The sequence below is a fragment of the Chionomys nivalis genome, chromosome 8 (assembly GCF_950005125.1).
Source record: "Chionomys nivalis chromosome 8, mChiNiv1.1, whole genome shotgun sequence".
In the NCBI taxonomy this organism is placed as follows: Eukaryota; Metazoa; Chordata; class Mammalia; order Rodentia; family Cricetidae; genus Chionomys; species Chionomys nivalis.
The window spans coordinates 52789905-52807325 of NC_080093.1; the positions used below are offsets into that span (position 1 = coordinate 52789905).

A 17421-nucleotide genomic window follows, 5' to 3' on the forward strand; every position below is an offset into this window, starting at 1 on the left:
ACACATACCCATAGGAGACTGTGGCTGAGCATTTGTCAAAATAAATTTGAATACACAACCCTGGCCTCTTCTGAGTGCTCTTGTCCCAACCTGTTCCTGTCTTCAAGGTCCCTAATAAGCCCTGTGATTGATACTGCAGATTTGAAAATGACTGACCTGAGAACATTCGAGACCATTTATTTCCTTTGTGGCAGAAGTGTGGATTGTTCTAGATGATCCTGTGGTGTGCATGAGCTGTGCAAGTATTTGTGTGTGCCTCTGTGTACTTGTGCATGCATGTGTAAACTCATGTTGCTTGTGTGTGCATGCATGTGTTTGTGTCTGCATGTGCATGTCTGCATGCACACATGTATATGCATACCTGTGCATGCACACATGTATTTATGTGTAATTTCATACCTCGTAAGTGCCTTGTGTGCTTATGTTTCACTTGATTCCATATGCATACTTCTATATGTGAGTATGTTTATACACACTAAACACAGGCACACATGTGTTTGCATTCACTTGTGCATGTACACATGTGAACCATGCATTCACAAGTCTGTGTACATATGTGCTTGTATGTCTGTGTGTGGACATGTATGCTGGATCCCTCTAGGCATGAGACTATGTTTCAGGGGTGATTACAGTCATCCCTCAGCCACCTGTCCCACGGTCTTAACATCTAGGACATCACCCAGCACACTAGAATCAGTGTCATACATTGTTCCAAAATTCCATGGGGAGCAACTTTATGGGGACAGTGTTTTCATGTGGGCAAGTAGGGACATTTATTTTAAAATGTTGCCCATATTCACCACAATTTCGTCAAACAAAGACTCTTCTCAACACCTGAAATGCCAGTTAAATAGTCAGTTCCTTCGCTGTAGCCACAAGCTTAACCTGGCGTCTCCACACCACCGGGTCCTGGAACCTCCACAGAGCAGCAGTGGCCTCTGGCGCCCCCTACTGTTGGTACTCCCTCATACACCCTGTAGAAAACTGCAGCTCCTAGCCAATGGCTCAAGAGCTGTTCTGGCTGGACATGGTGGTGTGCACACCTTTAATTTCAGCACTCAGGAGGCAGAGGCAGGTGGATTTATGTGGATTGAAGGTCATCCAGAGCTGCATAGTGTGACCTTGTCTAAAAAAAAAAAGCAATGGGAAAAACCCCAACTGTCTAAAGCCCTGGAATTCTTTCTTCCCATGTGGAGGATTCAAAAAGGACATACCTGAGGTCAGAGTTGCAGGATCCCTCCTCTGAAGGTCACAGAGAGGACATGCCAGGGTTAAAACTGCAGGATCCTTCATCTGAATGTCACAGAGAGGACATGCCAGGGTTAAAACTGCAGGATCCTTCATCTGAAGGTCACAGAGAGGACATGCCAGGTTAAAACTGCAGGCTCCCTCATCTGAAGGTCACAGAGAGGACATGCCAGGTTAAAACTGCAGGTTCCCTCTGAAGGTCACAGAGAAGACATGCCAGGGTTAAAACTGCAGGATCCCTCCTCTGAAGCCCACGAGGATGCAGGATGAGGGTCTAGAGTTTCACTTCATGACCTCCTAACAGAGCCCCCTGCAGAACTGATGAAGCTTTTGCAGGTACAGAACAGACAGGCCCCTTCTCTCTGGATGCCCCTACAGAGGGTGGCAAGTGCTGATCAGAAGATGAACCCCCACAGCCACAGAATCCAAATGGAAGCAAGAGATGCTGGCTGCTTCATAAACGGGTGAGGTTGTCCCAAGTTACTACACTGGGTTCAAGCAGTGAGAGCCCAGACACATGAAGGGCTGGAAGGAGGCTGGACAGGAAGAGCATGTGCAAAGGCCCTGAGGTGGCAGTGTGCCCGCTAAGTTCTGAGATGGGGTGACAAGATAACAGGTGGGACTCTCTGGCTTCATGGAGACTGAACATGGTGGCCAGGGCCATAGAGAGCACATCAGTGAGATTTGGTTGACACTAGCGATTCATGCAGTGGTTGAGGGAAAACCATTAAATGGGACAGCAAAGAGGGTTGTGGCCAGGCACACGATAAGCCTGGCATGAGGCGGAGAGAGAATGGCTAATACTGCCACAGAAGCCTGGGTCCTGTTGACAATGAAGCCAGACACCCAGGGGTGTTACTTTAGGTGAGCTGTAGCTACTTAAAGAGAGCCTCAGTCTTTCAGCAAGTGGACTGGCAGGCAGGCCGTCCCTTCGACCCAGAACGGGGCTCCTAAATTGGACATCTCTACCGCTGCAGAGGCTTCAGGGATGGAGCAGGGCAAGGAGGGTCTAGGTCTGCAGCTTCCTTCTGTTCGTTTGTTAAGATTTTTGGTGATTTTAATTGCGCATTTATGAACCTGTCTGAATGTGGGCCTGTGCACCTTAGTGCAGATAACCTCAGAGGCCAGAAGAAGGCATCCAGGTGCCTGGAGTTGGAGTTTTGAGCTAGTGTGAGCCTCCTGACACAGGTGCTGTGGATTGATCTCAGGTTCTCTGCAAGAGCAGCGAGTGTTCCTAATCACTGAGCCATCTCTCCAGCCGCCTCAAGTTCTACTCGGTACACAATGAGTCATGTCAGGCCGCAGGGATGGTTTGCAGGCTCTACAGTTTACAAAGGTGGGGCCTGCTGTGAGTAGAAGGCAGCTTCAGTTGACCCACTCCACAGGTTCACTCATTGCTCGTTTTTAAAAATTACCTACATAAAAGCCTTGGAAATCTGCACTTAAATGTCCAGATTTGCCCAGGCCTGGTGGTGCATGCCTGGTCTCTGAAGCAGAACACTGGTTAATCTGAAGTCTCTGTCTCCTTTGTGTCCCCAGCTAACCACCCTCTTTTTTTTTTCTTTTTTCCTTTTTGTTGTTGTTTATTTATCTTTTGATCTAAATTTTTTTAATACAATATTTTCTCATTTTACATAGCTATCCCTGTTCCCAGTTTCTCCCCTCCTCCCGCTCCACCCATCCACTCCTCAGAAAGGGTGAGGCTTCCCATGGGGAGTCAACAAAGTCTGACACATCACTTTGAGGCAGGACCAAGGCCCTCCCCTCTATATCTAGGCTGAGCAAGGTATTCCTCCAAAGATAATATGTTCCAAGACACCAGTTCAAGTACTATATGGATCCCCCTGGGAAGGGGAAACAGACAAAATCTCCTGAGAAAATTGCGGGGGGAGGGCGAGAGGATGGAAGGGGACGGGAGAAGGGAAGGGAGGAAGAGAACATGAGGGAACAGAATGTTCAAGAAGAAAGGAGGACAGAGAGGGAGAGAAAGGAAAGAGATCTTGATTGAGGGAGCCATTAAGGGTCTAACGAGAAACACGGCACTGGGGAAATTCCCCGGAATCCACAAGGATGACCCCAGCTAAGACTCTAAGCTACAGTGGAGAGGATACCTAAACTGTCCCTCCCCTGTAATCAGATTGATGACTACCTTAACTGTCATCATAGAACCTTCGTCCAGCAACTGATGGAAGCAGATACAGAGATCCACAGCGAAGCACTGGGCCCAGCTTCCAGAGACTAGTTCAAGAGAGGGAAGAGTGATAATATGAGCAAAGGTGTCAAGATCATGATGGTGATACCCACAAGAACAGATGGCCTGAGCTAGTGAGAGCTCGCTGACTCTGGATTGATAGTGGGGAAACCTAAATAGGACCAAACTAGGACCACTGAATGTGGGGGACAGTTGTGAGGCTTGGGCAGTCTGTGGAAACACTGGCAGAGGGGCCAGGATTTATCGCTAACCACCCTCTTGACTGACTGCCATGCTCTTAGCCAAGACAGGCACTGCTGGCCTTTCTCTTGTTGACTGCTGCCCTCTGCTGGCAACCTTGGGCTCTGCACCCAGCGAGTATAAACCTAGATCCTGGAGGCAAATGATGCTGCAAACAGAAGCCACACATTTCTTGAAACTCTGTGGGCCATAAGTACCAAAAGGACCTTGTGAACCAAACTCCAGGTTGGTTCACGTTCTCCCCTCAGTCCCCAAGACCCAAGGCATAACTGTTTCGCCAGTCTTGACCTGGGCCCCTTCTTCTTCATGGCTCTTTAGCTCCAAGCCCTTGAGTACTCAGGCCTAGATGGTCCTCTGAGGCAAGCCATGTAGATCTCCCAACCCAGTGCCTCATTTTCATCGCATCTACAGAGTCTTTTCCACCCCGCATGCCTCCATGGCCTCTGTCCAGGGGCCAGGACTAAGCCTGGGTGTCAAGGGTCTGAGATTAGGATGCAGGTATCTAAACCAGGTGGTGATGGCACCCACCTTTACTCCCAGCACTCAGGAGGCAGAGGCAGGAGGATATTGAGTTCAAGGCCAGTCTAGCCTACAGAACTAGTTTCAGGACAGCCAAGGCTACACAAAGAAACCCTGTTTCGAAAAACAAAAATAGACTCTAGGAGAAGGTTTCCACCACGCTGCTCTTTCTCTGCAATGGAGGCAACACCTTCTTTAAAACTCTCTCTCTCTGCTGGGCGGTGGTGGTGCACGCCTTTAATCCCAGCACTTGGGAGGCAGAGGCAGGCGGATCTCTGTGAGTTCGAGACCAGCCTGGTCTACAAGAGCTAGTTCCAGGACAGGCTCCAAAACCACAGAGAAACCCTGTCTCGAAAAAGCAAAAAAAAACAAAACAAAGCAAAACAAACAAACAAACAAACACTCTCTCTCTTCTCCCAAAGCTACAGAGAAACACTGTCTCAGAAAACAAAACACACACACACACACAAAAAAAAAACAACAAACCTTCTCTCTCTCTCTCTCTCTCTCTCTCTCTCTCTCTCTCTCTCTCTCTCTCTCTCTCTCACGTGCGTGCATGCATAGCAGGTGCATACCTTTAATCCCAACATTCCAAAGGCAGAGGCAGGCTGATCTTTGTGAGTGCATGTGAGTGCAGGCCAGAGGTACATAGTGAGACCATGTCTCAAAAAAAAAAAAAAAAAAGAAAGAAAGAAAGAAAGAAAGAAAGAAAGAAAGAAACAAACAAACCTCGGAGAGCTGAGGAGAGCTGAGGAGAGCCCAGCAGCCAGCATTAGTGGATCAGGGAGAGAGAAGAGGAAAGAAACTTAGAGACGCAGACACTCCTAGAGAAAGGAAGGCCAGAGTTCTGACTGTTGTCAGCACAAACAAGGGGTGAGTTTACTGCCATGAAACGAGTGAGAAGTGCTGAAGCCTTTCCTCTCTCCTCCTTCCTCTTCCTCCCTTTCTCCTTCCTCTTCCTCCCTATCTCCTTCCTCTTCCTCTCTCCTTCTTCCTTTCTCCTTCCTCTTCCTCCCTATCTCCTTCCTCTTCCTCTCTCCTTCTTCCTTTCTCCTTCCTCTTTCTCCCCCTCCTTCCTTCCCCTCTGTCCTCTCCTTCTTCCTCTCCTCCTTCTTCCTCTCCTCCTTCTTCTTCCTCTCTCCTTCCTCATCCTCTTTCCTTCTTCTTTCCCCCCTCTCCTTCCTCTCCTTTTTGTTCTCTCCTTCCTCTTCCTTTCCTTCCTCCTCCTTTCTTTTCTCTTCCTCTCTCCTACCTCTTCCTCTTTCTCTCCTTCCTCTTCCCTTTCTCCTCTCTTTCCTGCTCATCTTGGTTCAGGGACTTTCCATGCTCCTTCCTCCTGAAGGACCATTCTTCTGGGAACCTTGTTCTCCCTGTTGGAGCAGCCAACATCACTACTATTTGCACATAGCCAAAGACTGGAATTTCTTATGCCCTGGGCATTTCACAGCTGTGGAGTGGGAATGAGGGCTCTTCACGGCACTGCTTCCGTGTTTCTTCTCTTCTAGACAGGGATAAAGGAGATACTTCTTGAGAGGCATGCTCTAGCTGCCACCACAAGAGAGGCTTTTCCCCCTTTTCTTTATTAGCACAAAGAAAAGAAAAACACCTACACTTGGTTTCACCAAAATTATGAACTTTTATTGTAGGATCTTATGAACAGACCGAAAAAGTGGTGCACAAAAATGTGGGGGTGTTTACAGAACACACATCTAACATGAGATTCACACTCAGAACAACAAAAATATAAGCCGGGTCTAGTGGTGCACACCTGTAATCCCCAGCACTTGGGAAGTGGTAGTAGGAGGAGCAGACGTTTAAGGTCATACTGAGCTGCATGGGGAAGGGGGTTCAAGACCAGCCTGAGCAATAGGAGAGCTTGTCTCAAAACAAAGAAACATAGGGAGGTAATTGCAGACTCAACAAACTCCTTGCTAGTGGCTCTCCAGGGAACCCCCAGGCTTTCCAAGTTGGATTGGTACTACCGAGGCACCTAGCTTCCGGGATTGGAATCCTGGATCTCTGCAGCTGCATTGTGTAGACAGCAATCGCTAGACTTTCAGTCCTCACTTTCGCTAACCTGATAAATTCCCCTTCTGTTTGTTTTGCTCCTCTAGCCGGCCCTCCCCATCTGGTTGAATTTGTACTTTTCTGTGCTCGCATGAGTGCAGTGCCCCGCAGAAGCCAGCAGAGGGCCTCTGATCCCCTGGAGATGAAGCTACAGACAGCTAGCTGTGAGCAGCCTAGCATGGGTGCTGGCAAGCAGACCCAGGTCCTCTGGAGGAGCAATAAGAGCTTTTAACCCCTTAGCCATCTTTCCAGCTCTCATTTGTCTTTATAAACAGCCTCAGGAGTCTACCTGGGCTACATAGTGAGACCCTGTCTCAAAAACAACAAAAAATATTGAACTGTACACTTTGAAGAGGTCAAGAATAAGTCAACTTAAAGAACTGTAAGGCAACTTCACTGGGTATGCTGTGCATAGCTGGGCCTCACTGAATCTGCACCTCAACCACTCACTAGGAATGCACCCGTCTCCATTAGAGTTGGGGTTACAGATGGACACCACCTTCTCTGGCTTTTTATGTGGACGTCAGGATCTGAACTCAGGTCCACATGCTTGTGCAGCAGGCACTTTGCCCACTGAAGCCCTCGAACGAGCCCCTGCTTTATTTTTAACTTGTACATAGTAATTGTGATGGCTACGGGAACATACTGTGTTTTTCATGAAAGCTGGAGTCACAGCAGTTAACATTTCCCACGACCTCCGACGTGTATCAGCTTTCTCTGATAACGAGATTCTGGGTCCTCTCTTCTACTGATTTTAATATGCACATTACTGGGGCCATGAAATGGCTCAACAGTTAAGAGCACTTTGTTGCTCTTGCCAAGGACCTGGACCCACGCAGCTGCTCAAAACCAAACATATCTCTAGTTCTATAGGGCAGTGTTTCTCAACCTGTGGGTCATGACTCATTTAGATCAAATGATCTTTCACAGGGCCACCTCAATGTAAGCACTGCAGTTCAGATGGAAAGGGATCCTGGCAGTCGGGAGCCAGGGAAGAGCACAGGTCACAGTACGTGTAGCAGTTTACAGCACAGCCCTAGGGAAAGACTCCCCCAATGTAATAGCATCCGGCAGAAGAGAGCTCCCCCAGCGAAGTTGTTACAGTTTGGTGCAGGTACCCCGAGTGTAAGGAGTGTAACAGCTACGCTCTGCTAGGGGAAGGTTCCCCTGTGAAAGTGTTACAGCTCTGCTCTGCTCCTCTGCTCCTCCATCTCCAGCTTCCCCAGCGAAGTTCTAACAACTCTGCTAGGAGAAGGCTCCCCCAGCGAAAGCGGCTTCAGTCTGCCTCTGCTTGCAGGGCTTATATAGGGTTTCTTAGGGACAGCATTTTCCCAGGGAGAAGAGGAATTGGTTAGCTTTCCCTGCTCAGGGATTAGTTAATTGGTCAGGGGCAGAGATGACTAATTTCAGGGCCAAAGTGTGTTTCTTTCATTGGCCTTTTTAGTGTTGGCTCTAGTTTTGGGGCCAGGGCATATTTCTTTCACTGGCTCTGATTCTAGGGCCAAAGTGTGTTTCTTTGGCACCGGTTTCAGAGTCAGGGTGTATTTCTATTTTTTTTTTCCAGTGGGTAACTACATTTTAATTACATGTATATAATTTAAAATTTTATATTATTTTGTTACAATATATTTTGATTATACACATACATTTTAATTATATATAATTCATATACATATATTATACATAGGCAACTTCTACAGTAACAATAGGTTTCATGTGACTTTTTCTTTTTCTTTTTTTTTTAATTAATTTATTTAATTATTAAAGATTTCTGCCTCTTCCCCGCCACCACCTCCCATTCCCTCCCCCTCCCCCAATCAAGTCTTCCTTCCTCCTCAGCCCAAAGAGCAAGCAGGTTTCTCTGCCCTGTGGGAGGTCCAAGGGCTACCCACCTCCATCCAGGTCTATTAAGGTGAGCATCCACACTACCTGGGCTCCCACAAAGCCATTACGTGCAATAGAATCAAGAACCCATTGCCATTGTTCTTCAGTTCTCAGTAGTCCTCATTGTCCATTATGTTCAGCGAGACCGGTTTTGTCCCATGCTTTTTCAGACCCCGGCCAGCTGGCCTTGGTGAGTTCCCGATAGAACATCCCCATTGCCTCAGTGTGTGGGTGCACCCCTCGCAGTCCTGAGTTCCTTGCTCTTGCTCACTCTCCTTCTGCTCCTCCTTTGGATCGTGAGACTTCAGTCCAGTGCTCCAATGTTGGTCTCTGTCTCTGTCTTCTTTCATCGCCTGATGAAGGTTAATATTCAGGGGGATGCTTATATGTTTTTCTTTGGGTTCACCTTCTTATTTAGCTTCTCTAGAATCACGAATTATAGTCTCAATGTCCTTTATTTATGGCTAGAAACCAAATATGAGTGAGTACATCCCATGTTCCTCTTTTTGGGTCTGGCTTACCTCACTCAGGATAGTGTTTTCTATTTCCGTCCATTTGTATGCAAAATTCAAGAAGTCATTGTTTTTTACTGCTGAGTAGTACTCTAATATGTATATATTCCATACTTTCTTCATCCATTCTTCCATTGAAGGACATCTAGGTTGTTTCCAGGTTCTGGCTATTACAAACAATGCTGCTATGAACATAGTTGAGCATATACTTTTGTTGTATGTTTGGGCATCTCTTGGGTATATTCCCAATAGTGGTATTGCTGGGTCGAGAGGTAGGTTGAACCCGACTTTCCTGAGAAACCGCCACACTGCTTTCCAAAGTGGTTGCACAAGTTTGCATTCCCACCAGCAATGGATGAGAGTGCCCCTTTCTCCACAACCTCTCCAGCAGAGGCTATCATTGGTGTTTTTGATTTTAGCCATTCTGACCGGTGTAAGATGGTATCTTAATGTTGTCTTGATTTGCATTTCCCTGATTGCTAAGGAAGTTGAGCACGATCTTAAGTGTCTTTTGGCCATTTGAACTTCTTCTGTTGAAAAGTCTCTGTTCAGCTCAGTGCCCCATTTTATAATTGGATTGATTAACCTTTTACGGTCTAATTTCTTGAGTTCTTTGTATATTTTGGATATCAGACCTTTGTCAGTTGCGGGGTTGGTGAAGATCTTCTCCCAGTCAGTGGGTTGCCTTTCTGTCTTAGTGACAGTGTCCTTTGCTTTACAGAAGCTTCTCAGTCTCAGGAGGTCCCATTTATTCAATGATGTCCTTAGTGTTTGTGCTGCTGGGGTTATACATAGGAAGTGTTCTCCTGTGCCCATGTGTTGTAGAGTACTTCCCACTTTCTCTTCTATCAGGTTCAGTGTGTTTGGTCTGATATTGAGGTCTTTAATCCATTTGGACTTGACAGGGTGTATTTCTTTAATTCTGGGTTCAGGGCTAAAATATTCCTTTCACTGACTCGGGTCTCTGAGCCAGAGTGTGTTTCTTTGACTGGCCCTTTTCCCTACACTCAAATAATCAGAAAACAGATATTTACATTACGATTCACAAAGATAGCAAAAATTACAGTTATGAAGTCTCAATGAAAATAATTTATGGTTGGGGTCACCACAACATGAGGAACTGCCTTAAAGGGACGACGCATTAGGACATTAGGAAGGCTGGGAACCATGCTCTTGAGGACCCACACCCTCTTCTGAACCCAGTGGGCACTACACCCATGAGGGGCATTAAACTGCAAATGCTCATTCACACAACAAAAATAAATATTTAACGTTTTTGAAATGTGTGTGTGTATGTATGTGTGTGTGTGTGTGTTTCATCTGCGTACCATATGTGTGCCTGCAAGAAAGGGGTCAAAGCCCCTGGGACTGAAGTTACAGATAGTTGTGAGTCATCATGCAGGTGCTGGGAGTTCAAAGAAAGAAAGAACAGCCAGTGCTCTTAACCCCTGAGTTATCTCTCCAGTCCGTAAATAAATCTTTTTTTTTTTTTTTAAATCGGGCTTGAATGTGACCCAGCCACAGTAAGCATCCCTGCGACCCTCAGCTACCCTCCCAGCCCCCCACACACAGTAGGGCTGCACAGCTCCGCAGAGGTAAACCTGGAACCTCAAAAGCCCACCCAGACCATCGCCCTTACGCCGCCGGCTAATGATCTGTCCCTCTCGACCCCCGCCTCCTCCGGCAACCACGGTGCGCAAGCGCTGAAGCCACAGAGACGCAGGTGTCAAAATTACCGAGAGTGCCACGGCCAACCCGGGCGGAAACGGCTACGGCCACACACGAGGCGCATGCGTGGGATCTGGAATTCTCGCGAGGCGCTGGGCGGGAAAGCCCGCGGTGATTTCCTGTGTGGAATCGCTGAGGGTAGCCCGGCGCGTCACTGCCATGGATCCCTTCCTGGTGCTGCTGCACTCCCTCTCCGGCAGCCTGTCGAGCAGCGATCTGATGGAGCTCAAGTTCCTGTGCCGTGAGCGCGTGGGCAAACGCAAGCTGGAGCGCATGCAGAGCGGCCTGGACCTGTTCTCGGTGCTGCTGGAGCAGAACGATCTGAACCGCAATCATACTGGACTGCTGCGCGAGTTGCTGGCCTCGCTGCGCAGGCACGACCTACTGCAACGCCTGGACAACTTCGAAGCGGGGCTGGCGGTCTCGACCGCGCCGGGGGAGGCAGGTGGGCACGGGGGCGGGAGGAGGCGGGGGAATGGGCGGGGAAGCCTGGCCAGTACCCTAGCCTCAGGGTGCCCTTTGTGTGCTCCTATTCGGAGGGACTCTAGGGCACGCCCACTTCTTGGGTGGGCGAGCCGGAGCTACGGGGATCCGGTGCGTGTCTTACTTACAGTGCCGGGGTTGAACCCGTAGTCTTGCTAGTGCTAAGGAGGCGCTCGCTCTCCTACCACTTGCCCAGCACCAAGATGAAGTCCCTTGGACCTCTAATGCTTGGTTCCCCACTCCCCGGATCAATTGAAAACTCGGCTAAGGTGTCTAAGGCACCCTAAGTCCATTGAGGGTAGAGCTGAAGAGAGTAGGCAAAGGTCAAGGTGTGCCTGCTCCTCGTCCCCATTTCCATAGTGGGAGTGTCTGTGGCCAAGCAGTGTGCTTCCTAACCAAAGGAGCACTGTGCTGCGACTGAGCTTCCCGGTCCAGAGTGCACAGTGCCTAGTTATCCTCTGTTGCTTCCGTTTTGCAGTAAAGAGGAAGCACTATGGCTTCCCATAATGCACAGTGCCTGGCAGCCACAACTGAGCCACACCAATCTGGCCTTGGGGTGTGGATGCAAGTCGAGCATCTGTTAGACTCTTCCTCACTTGTGACAAATACCCGAGAAGCCATTTAAAGGGACAAAAGTGGCCTCTGTTGCTCTTGGTCTGCAGTGAGGCAGGAACTCAGGCTGCTGAGGGCATGGTGGAGCAAAGCTGATTACCTCATGGCCGCCAGGAAGGAGCTTGGGCCAGAATACACTCCCCGAATAGTATAGCCTCTGCCTCTGAGTAGGTAGTGCCTCTGAGGCTTTCCACCACCTTCCAGTAACACCATCAAGGTGGGAATCGGTGGACTGACCCACCGGTGAGCTCAGAGCTATCCTGATCTGCTCTCCTTTTCTTGATTGGATCCACCCCTGAGGGACTAAGCCTTCCTTGTAGGAGCCTTTGGCACTGTGAAGGGCTCTATAGTCAGGAGCTCTGAAATCTAAAATGCAGCAAAATCAGACTCCCCCCCCTCAAGTACCGACACCACATGCCATGACACAGAACTATTTAAAACAGATTGTTTCCTCTGCCCGTGCACCAAGGCATTTAAGTGTTTGGTATTGTTGCAGGAATCCAGTAAGGAGTTCTCGGCCACTGCCCAGGGCTCCCTGGACCACTTAGTCATCTTCTTCCACGTTGCCCGTGCCTGGCAGGGGCTCCAGAGTGTGGCAAAGGTCATGGTGTAGAATGAGGTGACTGTAGCTTTGGGGGACATTAGCCAGTCTGCTATTGAGGGTTTGAAGGTGGCCCCAGTTTTTCTCCCTCTGACTCCTCAGCCTTTCCTCAGTTTCTGATCTTTTAAGCTGCAGCTCGCTGGGACTCATTCTGAGGGGGTGTGACTAAGCAGGTTAGGGGGCCAATGTAGGTCCCTTGTAGTAGCTCCTGGGCTGCTAAGTATCTCTGCCTCCACGGGACCTGCCGGCTTTAATGACTGATTTTGAAGTGCTCAGTTCACATTTAGTGGCCCATGGGAAGACTTCCCCCAGCTCCTCTGTAAGTCTGCTGTTTTCCCTCTTAGATCTGCAGGTGGCATTTGACATCGTGTGTGAAAATGTAGGGAGAGACTGGAAGAGACTGGCCCGTGTGCTGAAATTGTCTGAGGTCAAAATTGACGGGATTGAGGAGAGGTACCCCCGAAGCCTGAGTGAGCAGGTAAGGGAGACTCTGAGGGTCTGGAAGATTGCCGAGAGGGAGAAAGCCACAGTGTCTGAACTGGTGAACGCACTGCGGATGTGTCAGCTGAACCTGGTGGCTGACCTGGTGGAAGAAGCGCTGCAGACCCGGGGATCAGTGACTGAGAGTGAGAATGTGTCCCGAGTGCTGTGGGACTCAACTGTGTCTTCCTCACAAGCACCGTGACAAGCCTGCCACTCCTGACAGGAGCCACGTTGGACTACACACACACCATGATGCATTACCAAGTGCCTTCCGTTCCCAGTGCCATGGAGACCTCGTTGATCCAGACCAGACCCACTCACGAGCCCACTCACTGAACTAGCTCCTGAAGTAAAGCTGTTATGTATAGAACCTCTTTCTTCTCAACTTTGGGGACTCATGGAACTTCTTTTGGTGTTCTCCACTGCTGCTCCTTCCCCTGAGAGAAGTCCCTCGTCCTGCAAAGAAGTTAGAGCTAAGGGCACATGTGCTGAAAGTTTGAGAGCCTTCCTGTCCTTTGGGACACCAGCTCAGTTCAGAGCACTTGACTGCCCCGTTGACCGTTAGGACATCTGTCCCGTTTCCTTAAAGGCCATCAGAGCAGCTCCTGCCTGCAAACAAGTGTACTTGCGGGAGCATCGCACACCGTACCCTGCACATCAGCTCCTGCGAGAACTGATTCTAAAGTTCACAGCCTACAGAAATTGCTGCCTCTGGGAAGGACTGTGATTTAAAGGGCAGCTCCCCTGCTTCTAACATGGTCTTTAAACAAGTGCCCTGAGCCTAGATGTCATGGCTCACTCTGAAATTCTAGCACTTTAGAGAATTGCATTCCATGGCAATATGAATGAGGGCTACACATGAGGCCTTCTCACAAAAACAAGTGTCTTTACCTGGAAACACCTGTGTCCCCCAGAATTTCCACTGTGTTAAGGACCCTTCTGATCTTGGAAGTCCAGCGGGCTGTCTGCTGTCTTTACAGCCCTAGGTGCTAGTTGTGAATGGGCTGATGACATTTCCTGTCTGCTTTGCTTCACACCAGCAGGGGGCCCTGTCTGCCAAACTGGGTCACCAAGCTTTCCAACCTTTGATCATATAGCAGGCGGATCTCTGATCTGTGAGTTCGAGGACAGCTAGCCTACATAGCAAACTACAGACCAGCTACATGGAAAGACACTATCTGAAAAGTTCGTGTCTGGAGTTTTCTTAGACCCGAGGTTCACCTGACAGAGTGAAGAGCTGCGCCCCACTGTCCTGAGCCTAGTGTTTGCTTCATAAGTGAACAGCCTGGGGCTTGTGCTCAAACATTGATCAAACATTTCCTGAGGTTCTGTGCCCTCATTTCCCCCTCTCTGCTCTACCCACCCCACCAGGCCGCTGACCCCTCAGCACACGTGGGCTCTCCTCAGCCCCCTTCTCATTTATTGTTGATTCCTTCACTGCTGCGTTCCTGGGCTGCAGCCTCCCCAGCCTCGAGCCTACTGTGCTTTTCAGCCCAGCGCCTGTCCATCTGGCTCTTCTGCCTCACTCAAACTATTGGCCATTGAGGCCTCTCCTGTCTTCTCTGGGAACTCATCCTGTTTTCTCTGACCCCGTGTCCCACCTGGCTACAGCCACAACCCTCTTATCTCGGCTCCCTAGAATATTCATAGGCCTGTGCAAGGGCTCTGGTTGGTGTTTGCTGTGGTCCTCTCTAGCCCCTTCCCCTACCACCATTTTGAGGGATTTTGCTTTGAGACCGGGTGTCATGTAACCCAGATATAACTTAGACCTGAAACTCACGGTGTAACTGAAGTGATTAGAACTTCCTGATCCTCCTACCTCTGCTTCTCAAGTGCCCTGATCACTAGTGTAGCCTCACTCAGGCCCAAGTCTTTAGGGCCCACACTCTGGGCAGCCTGGCCAGCCCTACTGAGACACTTACTGATGCCGTTTAAGTGCTCTGTGGCAAGCCACAGGTTGGTGGACGTGGATGTCACTTTTTTTTTTTTTTTTTAACAGCTCAGGAGTCTGAAATGGTGCTCCAGAGCTCAGTAAGGATGTGAGCAGGCCTCTGTCCTTCTAGATTTAAGGAGCCCTTTCATTATGCCATCTGCTGCATTCTGTTCCCTCTTCAAGTGACAGCTTAGATCATGTCTCAGTTGCCACTGCTACAGGGCTGTGGGCCGCCAGAGGAATTTAGCCCTTTGTAGAGTCCTACCAGCCATGTTGGGGGATTAAGACAGGGTCGCACCCCACAGATCTCTGCATCTCCCCAGCTTGTGTCCAGTTTTGCCCTGGACACCTCAGCACGATCCCACCCACCCCCCACCCCCGTTAATGACCAGAGAACTCTACACTCACTGGTGACTGTCCACCTTGCCTGCCCTTCACTCCTCAGCTCCCAGCAGGACCTTGGCTTCTGCCCATCCCCCACCAAGGGTTGGAACAACAGACCCGCCTGTTCCTAGAAGCCAGCCACCCTACATATTTTTAGCTTCCTATTTTTGAATTCCACAATCATTTCTGAGTCATCCAGCTGCCTGCCTTCTGGTCACAAGGTCCCTGTGTGGACTCTGTTTCAGACCAGCCAGTGGGACATGATGTGCCAGACCGTGTGATGGGCCCTGGCCTTTCAGTAGCTGATGGAGGCAGCTCTGGTTTGCTAGGAGCTGTGGGCTAAGTGGAGGCTGGCCTGAGGGGTATTTGCCTCACTGTCACTAAGGCTTTCCTGAGCCAAAGCCAAGTGACAGAACCTGAGGGTTGGTTTTGGTTTTTGTTGTTGTTGTTTTCTTGTTTTGTTTTGTTTTTTTGTTTTTGGTGTGGCTAGAACAGGACAGCATGGTGGGCATGTGTGTGGAGGTTCATGGCTCCCAGACTCCCAAAGCCTTGAATGGACTGTGGAGATGATATATAGTCCCTGTCCATCAAAATAAGACAGGCATGCTGCTCATACGTAGTGTCTTAACATCGGAAGCTGAGGCAGGAGAATCACTGCATTTTAAGATCGTCCTGGGCTAAACAGACCTCATATCAAGCAAAAAGTCAGGTGTGTTGTGGTATATACACCTGTAATCCCAGCACTTGGGAAGCTAGTGGGGGAGGATCAGGTACAGGCAGGGTTTCTCACTGAATCTAAGTCCAGCCTAAGCTGCATGAGACCCTACCTCAAAAAAAAAAAAAAAAAAAAAAGCCCAACCCTGCCGCCAAAAAGAAAAACCCATACTGCGTATTTGGATAGGCACAGGACTCTGGGCTCAGTAGTGACTGCAGCAGGTCAACTCCAACACCTCGGGTCCCTGAACTGTGTGATAATTAACGGTTAGATGGGTCTGTTGTGTGTTTTCCCAGCTGTTCAGTGTGCACGTAATTACATTGCTAATTTGAATTCTGTATGTTTGCCAGGCTTCTCATTTACTGGTGGTCACAAGGTCTGGGAGATCTCAGTCCAGTTTTTTTATATGGCAGAGTTCCACTGTTAGTGAAAGCCTGGGACAGTGGCACTTTTTCCCATGGGTCTCCTGGCTAGAACACAGCCAGTGCCCTCCAGTGAGGTCAGCAGTCATCACTCATACACTACATTCCTCTCCCTTGCCTGCCCACAGTTAAAACCCAGCTCATAAACCTGATGGCAGCTGAAACTGCTACCAACTTGACCAAAGACCTCAGGCTAGCCTTGTTTCTACCATCCTTGTGTCCTTGAGGAACCAATTCAGGCCCATCCCAGCATCTTCTAAATAAAGTCTTTGCTTCCTCTGAGTTTGCACAGACACTGAAAGTTCCATGTGTCCTCTGGCAGAAAAAAACACATGCAAAGATGCTGAGATTTCTTTTCACTGGAAGATTAACTAGGGCAGGGATAGTCATCCTTTGGGGCCAAGTGTGTCCACTGGTGCTATGTCCACTCATGGTAACCTACAGCCCTGACCCAGGATCCAGAGGAGATCCTCCCCTCTTGCCATATTACCTCAGGCCCCTGGGGGATAGAATTCCCCAAGCTAATCTATGGCTGCTTGCACAAACTTATTCTATAACAGACTCCCAGACCTTACCACAACTGAGGCCATGTTGGGAGTACCAGTTGAGCCATAAAACTCAGCCCATAGACTGCACCACCTGCCAAAATGAAAACAAAGATCTAATCCATTAAAGCCCATAGTTCTAGGAAAGTCTCTAAATGAATCAACCTTGCTTTTTGGCTTCTGTAGTTCTGTTTCTGGCTAACTGTTCTTGCTAACTGAAGCATGTCAACCCAGGATGGAGTTTATGCTCCTGCCCCTAGAAGGCCTTGCTTCAGGCACGACTGTATTAGCTTGCCAGACCCAAGCCTGGATACCTTCATTGACTGGCCTTCAATCCTTGGAATTTAGTGGGAAGTCAATAACTGGAAACTTGTGATTGGTGTGGATTCAGTGCTTCATTTGCATGCTCCTGTGCTGCTTCCTGGTATTGCAATATTAGGACCAATAAAAGGCTTTTCCCTTGAACCAAGAGCAACAATTTTAGCAGCAGGAGACTGGTCACTGCAGATTCCTGGGAGTTGCCGGTCCTTGAAGTATGCAGGCGCCCAGAGTTTAGGAGTTGCTTAGGAGCATAGCTGCTGCTGTTGCTGACTGTAAACCTGTAACCTGAGACATTGGGAGGGGTGTCCACCTTGCAGCCCATGGGACGCGTGCTAAAATTTATTATGTTTGTGGGCATTCCCTCCATGATATGCAGATGGAGGTCAGGGGACAATTTGGTAGAATTGGTTTTCTTTTTCCATCTTTTTGTGGGTTCTGGGGATACAACTCAGGTTGCCAGGCTTGCAGAGTGAGCGCCTTTCCCTGATGACCCATCTCACCTGCCCTGAGGA

At 49.0% G+C, this 17421-nt stretch overlaps 1 protein-coding gene across 1 annotated transcript; it reads left to right on the forward strand.

Moving 5' to 3' along the window:
* Window positions 1-10552: 10552 nt before the first annotated feature.
* On the forward strand, window positions 10553-17023 carry Fadd (Fas associated via death domain). The gene is made up of 2 exons (XM_057779929.1): window positions 10553-10855; window positions 12451-17023. Exons 1-2 carry the CDS (start codon window positions 10570-10572, stop codon window positions 12789-12791), a joined length of 627 nt encoding a protein of 208 aa, XP_057635912.1. The 5' UTR covers window positions 10553-10569; the 3' UTR covers window positions 12792-17023.
* Window positions 17024-17421: the final 398 nt, after the last annotated feature.